The sequence below is a fragment of the Centroberyx gerrardi genome, chromosome 10, assembly GCF_048128805.1.
Source record: "Centroberyx gerrardi isolate f3 chromosome 10, fCenGer3.hap1.cur.20231027, whole genome shotgun sequence".
Taxonomy (NCBI): Eukaryota; Metazoa; Chordata; class Actinopteri; order Beryciformes; family Berycidae; genus Centroberyx; species Centroberyx gerrardi.
The window spans coordinates 3,529,790-3,541,987 of record NC_136006.1 but is presented as its reverse complement, the minus strand read 5'-3'; the positions used below and the strand labels follow the sequence as shown (position 1 = coordinate 3,541,987).

The 12,198-nt window shown below is 45.6% G+C and overlaps 1 protein-coding gene across 1 annotated transcript in view; it reads right to left on the bottom strand.

Moving 5' to 3' along the window:
- LOC139915070 (mitogen-activated protein kinase kinase kinase kinase 4) overlaps positions 1–11,906 on the bottom strand; it is a 124,878-nt gene extending 112,972 nt beyond the window's left edge. The window contains exons 1-2 of the mRNA XM_071903561.2: positions 11,650–11,906; positions 11,318–11,383 (exon numbers count right to left, since the gene is read on the bottom strand). Coding sequence (XP_071759662.2) covers positions 11,318–11,383; positions 11,650–11,706 — 123 coding nt within the window. The 5' untranslated portion in view covers positions 11,707–11,906. The remainder of the gene's footprint in view (positions 1–11,317; positions 11,384–11,649) is intronic.
- Between the last annotated feature and the right edge of the window lie 292 nt (positions 11,907–12,198).

The window sequence follows — 12,198 nt, the reverse complement described above, 5'->3', positions numbered from 1 at the left end:
GTATGGTTTCTTTTTTACGTGTTTTCTCACTGCATCTCTATCCTTACATTCTCCTTACACATCCTCATCGCTTCCTCATCTTCCTCTCAGCGTGTGCAGGCTCATGCTGAGGGATTACAGCCGCCATGACAACCCCCCCCCCCCCCCCCACCCCCACCCCCCCAAACCACGAGTCACGTGACCTGGGTGGAGAAGCAGGAGGAGGAGGAGGGATGCTCAGCTGCCTGGGGCGCCTGACCTTCTCCTCCACCTCCATTTATCCCTCCTTCTCGCTCTTCCTCCTTCCCTTCCCATCCCTTCTTCCACCCATCCCTCATTCCCAAAGCCCTCCTTCTTCTTCTTCTTCTTCATTAATTCCCGCCCCTCTTTCTCCTCTTGTGGACGCAGCCCGGCCCTTGCATTCCATAGCGAGGATCGGTCCAAAGTAGCCAAAGCAGGGGGGGGGGGGCGGTTTGGGTTGGGTTGGGTTGCAGTAGCATTTAAAGCCTTTTTTCATCTTTAGCCGGGCTCTGCACCGGGCCTGAGAGCCTGGGTGGGCTGGCAGTACAGGAAAAAAGAAAGAAGCGCTCCCATTCTCTCCGTAACACTCCTGTTTAATAGCGCGTCTTGGCAGCGCAGCAAAGCTCAGGTGCTTAGCGTGAACTTGCAGCGTCATGATCTTTGTCACCGTCTTTCCTGTCACACCCGACTGCGCCCTCGGCTAATAAAGCATAAATCCAGTAAGTATACGATCAAAAAAAAAAATATCCTGTTTGGTAAGAGCTGAGAATAAAAGGCAGCTATCCAACAGTGAGACATGAGCAGGGTGTTTAGTAGGTGAGGTGCAGCCGACGTGTTGCACCTGCAGCAGGTTACAGGGGGACACAAGGTGTTAAACCACAGGACAGTGAACAGGCGCAGGTGATAATCAACAAACCCCTGGACGGAAATATTAAAAACCTACAGTTAAAGGGGTTCGGTCCACATTGCCATATTCATAGTTTCAGAAATGTGACACCTACCCTTAGAAAATGATCGATGGCACAAAAAGAAGGAAAAAAACTAAAGGAAACTATGGGACATTTTAAAGGACATGAGGAAACTTAAGTCCTAGGTTGACAAAATACCAACTTCTCAGACTGGACCCTCTGTATTTTAGAATGAATGATGAACAATGAACTTGAGGTTGCGGTGTTTTTCGCAAAATTACTATTGGGATTAGAACTGTTGATTTATTGGTAGTCATTCTTGAATAACAACATCAGCCAAACTGCCTAAAATCAGGGATGTGATCAGGGCGACACAAAAAAAAACAACCAAAATCTGGATATGAAGGGGTAGGAAAGCAGTTAAATTGTGATTTCTGTTGGTTCCGGTGTCCCTCGACATGTAGAGCAAGGCACCGACGCTGCCGAGGTTAGGGGTTCAGTTCCCACCGGGGCTGCCCATGCTAAAGATGTAGCCTATTGGATATGCTTCGTCAGAACTGCTTCCGAGAACCGCCCGAAACAAACTTCTGAAAGCCCTGAACCTTCATGATTTTTCAGAACAATACGATATGTAGGAGGCATTAAAAAAAAAAAAAAAAGGCACAAAATCAAAAGTTGGTCAGTATATAGAAAGTGATCTAAAGCGATCTGTAACGCTGCGTAGAATCGTAGATGTGTGAAACTGCCCAGATAGAAAAGACAGAAAATTAAGTGATGAGTAAGTAATGATGAGTAAGTAATGATGAGTAAGTAATGAGTGCAATGCAAATGCTGGCATATTGCCCCTGTTCCATGATGCACGTCATGACGTCATGACTAGGGATGGGAATCGAGAACCGGTTCCAGTTGAGAACCGGTTCCAAATTGTCTGATCCATCAGAATCATATGCCTCCGAGGTTATCAATTCCTTTTATCGATGCCGGCATGTTTTTCTGACAGTTGCGCATGCGCATTGCAAAAACTCATGCGTCATGACGTCAAACTCTGCGTCCACGCTGCTGGAAACTTGCAACAAGAAGGAGTCATGGCGGAGAGGAAGAAACGGTCCAAAGCGTGGCTTCATTTCACGCAGAAAGATGACAACAGTGCTACTTGTAACGTCTGTAAAATTATAATTTCTGTGTTCACACATAGCGTTTTCTTATTACAACGTCCCATTTCTCCACCGGCACTTTCACTTTCTCCATATTTGTTGTTGCTATGGGAAACGGCCGGCGTCTCTGTCATCGCGATTGGTCGGCTGGGAAAAAGCGGTTCACGTCACCCGGCGCTTTTCTGAAAAGTTGAACATTTCTCAACTTTTGAAAGCGCTCCGCTCTGACGAAAAAAACGCCGGCTGCAGCGCTTTTTGGGAGCGGCCGCCTTTTGTGCGCCTTGCGGCCGCTTCCCATTGCTTTTAATGAGAAAAGGGCGCTGGCGGTTAGGGAAAAAACGCTGTGTGTGAACGCAGCCTTAAGGGTGGAAACACCAGCAATGTGTTGAAACATCTTAGGGTAACCATCTAAAGATCTTATTTGTTTTCCAAGTTATATAATTTAAAAAAAAAGGAGCACTGTAATTTATTTTAACATGTTCAAATGTTATTAGGCAGACATTCTACACTGTGTTCAGACTCGAGAGATAATAAAACAGCTGCGTTGACGCTGAAAACCTGTGTAGGCCTACTTTTTTTTTCCACACAGAAAATTGATCGGGAATCGATAAAGAACCGGACCGATAAGCAGAATCGATAATGGCATTGGTATCAATAAAATCTTATCAATTCCCATCCCTAGTCATGACATGTTATAAGTCCATATATAAAACTATATATGGAGCGATATATTGAAAAAAGTCCCGTCTCCCCCCCCCCCCCCCTCACTCAACAACGTTTAGCGCTCAGAGCTCTAAAAACAAGTCTCACATGCTTCTCCAATGTAAATCATGAGAAAAAAGAAGCTATAGCGCTGCAGAAGAAGTTCCCGGTGGACACACAGCCTTTTGAAAACCTATGTAAAAGCCTGTCACTCTTTGCTAAAAGTTGAAATATCTAACTTTTAGCACTCAAAACATGCTAAGTCTCCGGCAGCATTGTAAATCATGAGAAGAAGCAGCTGCTACCAGTGGCAGTGCTTTAACTTCCTCCGTTTGGAAAGGTCACGGTAGATAAGACCTGCATTGGCTATAAAGAGCGTTTCCCCGTGGACACACAGCTTTACTGCTGCTGCTGCTGCTGCTGCTGCTGCTGTTGTTGTTGGTCGTGGCAGCGCTTCACTTCCTGTGTTTTGAAAGGTCGCGGTACACAGGACTAACATTCCAGTTTGAATAGCCGGAAGGCCGGTGAGCCAACGTGAGTCTATTCCCTCTGACAGGTTTGTAGTTCCTCTGCTTGGCTGAGCGACGGCCGTGCTATATATAGAGTCCCATAGAGTAGAATAGGTAGAAAAGAATAGAAAATGATGCTTTCCCTCAGGATACCTAGTGGGATTCGACCGATGTGGGTTTTTGAAGACTGCCGGTATTTTTGCACCGAAGCTGTACAATTCTGTGCCGAGTCGGTATTCATTTGGCCGTTCTCATGTCAGAAATAGCATTCAGAGTTTCCCCCTGAATTTTCTTCTCGTCAGGGTGGAAAAGCCTCTGAAACAGCACTTAGAGCATCATGGGACACTAAAACTCTCCACTGAAACCAGACGGATGAAATTCTTTTAGTGTCAGCAGAGTGACGCACCACACATATCCAGTGGTAGAGGAAACTCCGGGATACATTAATACCTTTTAACTGAATGATTAATTCACACAAAAAACGTAATTTAGCAATTAAATGAATAAATAAAAAGTGCAAAAAAATGTAAATTGACTTTTTTCCTGTAGCTGTGGTCAAAGCCATTCATATCAGCACTGATTGGCAAATATCCAACATTTAATAAAAGGCCAATATTGACCTGATCGGCAAACCAATAGCCCTAGAGTAGATTAGTCCTATAAATAGGTTGTTAGGCTGCATATGAATATACTGAAACGACACATACAGGACTGTGTAAATATCACTTACAGTATCTCCTTATGCTTTCAAAAGCACAAAGGATAAGGTGAGGGAGAAATACATCATCGCATGTGCATTGAAACACACATGCATCTGAAAGCTGTCTTGTGCATGCAGTGCTGCGGTGCTGCGGTGCTGCCTCTGCCCACTTCCTGTCTGTGGGATGATCTGCCCAGCTGATGAAAGCCTGCTGGTGGGAGAGCAGGGAGGGTCCAGCAGCCACACCCAGCCTCACTTCAGCGGCATGGAAACAAGCATCTTCCCTATCACAACAGAGGAAAAACAGAAGAGCAAAACTGCTTCCATCCTGTCTGTCCGCAAATGTAATTTTCAGTTCATTTTCAAATGAGAAGCGTCTGTTATCTGGACAGGGCTGATGACACGTCCGTCCCCGTCAGATTTCCATTTGTTTTGACAGACATAAAGTTCAGCTGGACAAACGGATCCACCATCACCATCCATTTTGCCAATCAGAATCAGGCTTTCCTAGGTTTGTATGGGGAAAATGGCAGCGAACACCAATAATTACCATCCTGTTGTTGTACCGTTTCATCATCAAAGCATTACAAAAACAAAGATAAAACAGGGAACGCCTGGAAGAACATTGGGATGATTGTAGGTTTTTGCCAGCTCAAGTGTTTTATTGAATTTATCCTATACAGTCCGTTTCTTCTTTTTTCTATAAACTAGCACCGCAACAAGCAAAACCTTCCTGGCATGATGTTTTCTTCTCACTGTGCTTCTGTTGATGTCCCAAAACAACCCAACAGACAGAAGTCATCCAAATTATTTGTCACTGGTGGATATTTTAGTAGACTGAGCTAGCAAAGCAGTATCGCATCAGAGGTGTGGAATGTATTAGGGCTGCAACTAACGATTACTTTCCTTGTCGATTAATCTGTTGATTATTTTCTCGATTAATCGATTAGTTGTTTGGTCTATAAAATGTCAGAAAATGGTGAAAAATGTCGATCAGTGTTTCCCAAAGCCCAAGACGACATCCTCAAATGTCTCGTTTTGTCCACAACCCAAAGATATTCAGTTTACTGTCATAGAGGAGTAAAGAAACCAGAAAATATTCACATTTAAGAAGCTGGAATCAGAGAATTTTGACTTATTTTTCTTTAAAAATTAAACCGATTAATCGATTATCAAAATAGTTGGCGATGAATTTAATAGTTGACAACTAATCGATTAATCGTTGCAGCTCTAGAATGTATTATCTTTGGGCTATGCTAACGAAACATTTTGGCTAACATAACTATGATCTGATACTGAAAGACAGCTAACCCGCCAGAGCGTAGCTGTGTAGTGGAGCGGATCTATTCTTCATGACAATTCATTGGGTGAATTTTGTGGTTATCCTGATTATTCCAGGACTTTAAGACCTACAGAAACAGTCGATGCTGCAGCTAGCTAGGCGCTGTGGGACTGGACAGCAGCTGAACTTGTTGAGCTAGTGGCACTAAGAGTGAGGGAATATTTTTTTTTGTTATCAGTTTAAAATATGCTAAGCTCTCAGCCAAACAGCACGACTGTGACTGTAAATGAGAAGGGGACAGCGCGAGGTTCCCGCTGCTGCTGGTAGAGCCCGTGCTTTACTTCCTCTGATTTGAAAGGTCAAGGTAAACAGGAAGCTTCCCGGTGGACACGTAGCCTCCGTCCACACTGTATGATGTCCAGCGCTGGATTTTCCCTGGTAAACTACATGAAAACTCCAGAGAGATCCTGACATGCAGCTGAAATTACAGGTTAGAGAAGTAGGATAACTATATAGCTCATGAGAAATTTGCATTGCAAACCCAAGCTGTTCCCCTAGAACTTAGTTTTGAACAGATAACATGTCAGTATCTGGGTTAGACTGATATAACGGGCTGATATTAAACAATCAGTATTTTTTATTTTTTTTGTGCATATTTAATAGTCAGTCCGCCTGTTATTCCCTGACCACAGCTACAGAAGAAAAGGCCTAGAAATTAGATTTTCTTTGCATATTTTACTTATTCATTTAATTGATCAATTATGTTTCTTATCATCATTTAAAGGCAGTAATGTATTCCAGAGTTTCCCTACCATTGTACAGGTATTTCATCAGTCTGGGTTTCAGTGGAGAGTTTTAGTGTCCCATGATGATCAAAATGCTGTTTCAGAGGCTTTTCAACCCTGACAAGAAGAAAATTTTGGGGGGAAACACTGAATACTTTTATTATTTGGCATAAAAACGGTCAAACTTAAAGATAACAAACGTCTGCACAAATTAACGGCACGTATAGCACTTATCAGTCGAACCAGGACTCGGTCGGTACACAGGATTCACTGCTGCCTTGTTGACTCAAGGTCTTATATTGTCATTTTCGAAAACAAAACTGTTCAGACCCTTTGTGTTGATGCATGCCAAAGCGAGAGGAACAAAGTTGTGGTTTTCTAATCTGGCAATCAAAGCCAAGCCACCAACTTCTCCTCGCCGCACTGATGACTTCCGCCATTTCACTACTTCCTCACATCTGACAAACATCCATCGCTCTCTACCGACACCGACGACGGCCGAGCGACAAACTCTTCAACATTTTTGTTCTATTCAGGAAAAAAAAATCCCACTTTTTGATTTGAGCTATTGCTTGATCAACTTAGCAATTTTATGAACCTGAATGCAGCGTCTCAATGAGGCTGAAACAATTACAGCTGTGGAATGAAGGAGAGAAGCTCAGTAAGTCTAAACTCAGTCAGTCATAATTGGGTTAAACCATTTCCTCTGAGAGAGGGGGATTCCCAGGCCCACATGCTGACTTTGGTCTTATCCTAAAGTTAAAAAAAAAACTCCTTTCTATCTCTTTCCTCAGCTCTGATTTCTGTTTGCCTTTCCTTGCCCTTCTTCTTTCTTACATGACCACTCTATGGCGACATGAGTATTGTCAGAGCACTGTGACCCTTGACCTCCTTACTATTGGTTGCTTGTAATGTTGGTGATTTAGGAAATTAAGGTAACTCTACTATTAGACTCAATGTTAAGTCTCTCTGGATAAGAACGTCAGCTTGATGCCTAAGATATAAATGGTTTAGTATGTGCTTTTCTGGGATGCATCCAGTTCCTACAGGGCTTTTTAGCTGCTAAACAAAAACACCTTTGTGATTAAGGGGTTAGGGTCTCTCTCCCTCTCTCTCTCTCTCTCTCTCTTCCAACACCCGCCCCCCCCTTCGCTCTATTTTTCCATCCCAACAGCTGTGGTCGGTGCACACAGCTGCAACACCTCTGAGTTAGTCACACTCTGCAGCTATTCGCTGGCCTGGGAACCCCGACCAATTGCAAAGAACTGAGGATCAAGTGTACATGTGCAGACCCAAACACACACACACACACACACACACACACACACACACACACAGTTTAGGGGCAAATGTTTGTGAGGCAGGCAGAGCAGACAGGCAGGGAAGAAAAGCTTGTTTCATCCTTGCCAAACTTGCATAGCGCACGTGATATGATTCACCGAATCCTGAGGAACTAAACTCAAAATGTCAAGGTTAATTTGCGTTCCAGTGCGTCTGAGCATTTCCACAACCACTTGTTCCCCCTTTAATGAAACACTTACAGCGGCCGTCAGTCTCGCCCTGAGCCACACAATTGAGGCTTTAAAAAAAAACAACAACCTCAAAGCAAATAAAGACTTGTTTTTCCCAATCATGTTGTCTTCTCCCGGCTCAGAAAAACAAGTACAAAGGCTCCCACCCACATAGCACTCTGCCTACTTCTGCTTAAATAGGAGGACAAATTTCATCGCACACGCACTCGAGCACGAACCTGAGCAGGCGTCAACCAAAGCTAGCCTCCGGGCTCGCATTGTCGTCGGTGCCTATATGATCTGATTCGAAGCGACACTCGTCTCTGCCCAGTTACATAGCGAGGAGGCGTGTGTGCGGTCCGCTTCCCTGAATGCAGATCGTTTGTGGGATCCTCATACCTGTATGACTTGAGCAATTCAACAGATCTCAGTCTCAGATCTTTTTGACATTTCCCTGCAGCTTTTCTAATTCGCTACATCATAATTTGCATAAAACCACCTGGATGGAAACCTAGCTGCTGACTCCATCACAAACCTGATATCGGCTCGTGTGTGTGTTCTGCTCAGAGCTCAGATGAACACTGAAACTGGAAGTGTGCCCACTTACGGTCAGGATTTAATATCCATAATTATAAACTGAATATTTGCCTAATGCCACATGCCAAAAATATGACTCATCTGTTTGATTTAGTCTCCATCTTTGGTGCTAAGTGCTCATTGCTGTGGTGTTTTTGCAACTGCACTTCCCAGAGATCAACTGGCAATCTGCAGCCCCTCCGCTGGCTTTCTCTCTATAGTGATTGTTTGGATTGAAAACTTTAGCTGCTCTTGCCAACGCTGCGTTCCAGAGATGTCAGTAATGCGTCAAAAGTTGGGGCTTGGTACTGGGAAAAATGCACTTCAAGTCAGAATATCAAGCAGGAAACTCAGACAAGATTTCACATCCCGAGTTATCTGACGTCACGTCAACGACACGCAGCATTACTGTTAACATGTTTATAATCCACACTTTCCATTCCCAGTTCTATTTTCAGCATCACATGACCTTAAATCTATTAAAACACCTGTGTAGTAATGGTTAAACATATGAATTTGAAATGTTACTAGAACTAGAACGTTAGCACTTACAGATGCTAACGTTCTATGCTAACTAGCTAGGGGAGCGTATCTATGTTCCCAGGGTCCTACGTTCCACCCAGCCACAAGTCCATGCCTGGCTCCATCCACGACCGTGGCTTCTGACAGCCTTGACCGTAAGCTTGCTCTAACCCTAACCTCAGTGACCCCATGACCCCAACCCAACCACCTCCTCTGCCTGGGAACCACATGCCTAGGACCCTGGGAACATAGGACCCTGGAAACATAGGACCCTGGGAACATAGGACCCTGAGAACATAGGACCCTCGGAACATAGGACCCTGAGAACATAGGACCCTGGGAACATAGGACCCTGAGAACATAGGACCCTGGGAACATAGGACCCTGGGAACATAGGACCCTAGGAACATAGGACCCTGAGAACATAGGACCCTGAGAACATAGGACCCTGGGAACATAGGACCCTGAGAACATAGGACCCTGGGAACATAGGACCCTGGGAACATAGGACCCTGAGAACATAGGACCCTGGGAACATTGGACCCTGGGAACATAGGACCCTGGGAACATAGGACCCTGGGAACATAGGACCCTGGGAACATAGGACCCTGAGAACATAGGACCCTGGGAACATAGGACCCTGGGAACATAGGACCCTGGGAACATAGGACCCTGAGAACATAGGACCCTGGGAACATAGGACCCTGGGAACATAGGACCCTGGGAACATAGGACCCTGAGAACATAGGACCCTGGGAACATAGGACCCTGGGAACATAGGACCCTGGGAACATAGGACCCTGAGAACATAGGACCCTGAGAACATAGGACCCTGGGAACATAGGACCCTGAGAACATAGGACCCTGGGAACATAGGACCCTGAGAACATAGGACCCTGGGAACATAGGACCCTGGGAACATAGGACCCTGGGAACATAGGACCCTGAGAACATAGGACCCTGGGAACATAGGACCCTGAGAACATAGGACCCTGGGAACATAGGACCCTGAGAACATAGGACCCTGGGAACATAGGACCCTGGGAACATAGGACCCTGGGAACATAGGACCCTGAGAACATAGGACCCTGGGAACATAGGACCCTGGGAACATAGGACCCTGAGAACATAGGACCCTGGGAACATAGGACCCTGAGAACATAGGACCCTGGGAACATAGGACCCTGGGAACATAGGACCCTGGGAACATAGGACCCTGAGAACATAGGACCCTGGGAACATAGGACCCTGGGAACATAGGACCCTGGGAACATAGGACCCTAGGAACATAGGACCCTAGGAACATAGGACCCTGAGAACATAGGACCCTGGGAACATAGGACCCTGGGAACATAGGACCCTGAGAACATAGGACCCTGGGAACATAGGACCCTGGGAACATAGGACCCTAGGAACATAGGACCCTGAGAACATAGGACCCTGGGAACATAGGAATGACTCCCTAGCTAGCTAGCTAACGTTGACAGACAGAACATTAGCTGTTGTATGGGGAACAGGATTTTACGTTGGGCAAACAAAATCTCGCTAGCTTCCATGTTTCTCGTCTGGTTTTTCCGAGCTGGACTGAACTCAAGGTTGGAATTACAAACTACCAGCTACAAATTTCTTCTGACTAAAAGCAGCACAACTACCGACTTCTTCTACTCATTCCAAACAAACAACTTCCTTTCTCCGTTCAGTCATGGCGGCTATCACTGCTCATGCTAACTACCCAGTTCTTCTTCTTCTGTTTATTCCAAACAAACCGGAAATGTAAAACGCATCACTTCCTGTGCGGCAGAGGATTTTTTAGAACAGACAGTGGAGAAGCTTTATGAACTGGAGATAGGTTGGATCACTGTTGAGTTACAGCAATCAGCAATAGAGAGCTGCAAAACAGACATTTATAAATATGAAAATGTTGCAGATTAGTACTTTAAAATAAAAAAAAAAGCAGCAGCTTAACTTGGCTCAGAACAAGTCCGGACACATCCAGCAGCCCTGATCCAGTCCTCCTCCTCTTCTTCTTCTACTACTCTCATTTCTACCAGGCAACAGCAACCTCAACAGGATGTGATGTCGCTGCTCAGCTCAGCTGTGATGGGGGAACAGAGATGGAAATCTGGGCTGCAGAAGCACCCAGGCTCCACCAAATGCCTTTTCCAGTGTGTGTGTGTGTGTGTGTGTGTGTGTGTGTGTGTGTGTGTGTGTTGGGACGAACAAGCCTGTCCCCTTAATGCACCGCAGCGGACCTACAGTAGGCCTGGGCAACGGTGTGCACAAATGCGCAATGAAACACCACCCACCCAATGGCGCACAAGTCGGTCAGCGTGGTAAAGACTGTCATGCATGGAGGCATTGGTTTGTTCAGTGCAGTGCAATGCATGGGAAATATCATAACCGGGGTGTGGAGGAGGAGAGATGTAATGAGGCCAAACTAGGTGTGTAGGCTAATCTCTGCATCGACACAAATAAATGAATGGATGTGAAGCCAGCTCAAAGAGAGATAATCCAGTCCAGACCGCACCAGTCCAAATTGAGGGAGGGGGGGTGCTATAATAAACCCTGGGACCGGGGGGGGAAAATACATAAATGCATGTTTGTGCTCCAGTTTCCGCCTGTTTTCTCGGCGGGGCTTTGATACACCGAGAGGACAAATCAAACCCACCTTGTAGACTTGTCCATAGGTGCCGTTGCCGACCACTTCCACCAGCTCGAAAATCCCAGCAGGGTCCTGGATCGAAAAGTGACAAACAGAAAAAAAAAAAAAAGGTTGCTTAATTATGAGCTATAATTATAAGGGTATGTTTGGTCCGTGAGCCGGTTGCGCCCGATTTCTGGCCTCCCATGCCAGCGCATAGACAAAGAAAAGCCACCGCAGGGCTGTGTCAACAACAACACTGTTTATAACCTGCTTTTCCTACACATTTCACAGCTTTGTGTATAAAACACACACTCCGGTGCAAAGCCGATATGCCGATCCGACCAACACACACTCACCCGCAGAGATGCGAGGTCTATATCCACCAGACTTTTGGCTGGAGAGTCGTTCGCCATTTTTTAACACTAATAAATATCAAATCTCGCCGTGTTTTCTGTCTCCTTCAGGCCGATAGTGAGAGTCCAGCGCCGTATCTCATCGTCGGCGGGTTTATTTCTAATCCCGGGTTGATAATTTCATTCCAAGGCGCGTTTTTCTCCTCTTTGTAATCCCAGACTGAAGCAGCGCTGCCGCTACATACCGACCTACTGCCGAAGCCAGCTCTCTCTCTCTCTCTCTCTCTCTCTCTCTCTCTCTCTCTCTCTCTCTCTCTCTCTCTCTCTCTCTCTCTCTCTCTCTCTCTCTCTCTCTCTCTGTATGTGTCTGTCCTTCTGTCTCTCTATATTCCCCGCCCTCCCCGAGTCCCTCTCTCTCTCTCTCTCTCTCTCTCTCTCTCTCTCTCTCACACACACACACACACACACACACAATCTCTCTGTGTCTCTCTCTCTCTCTCTCTCTCACACACACACACAGACACACACACACACGTCTCTCCCTCTTTCAAT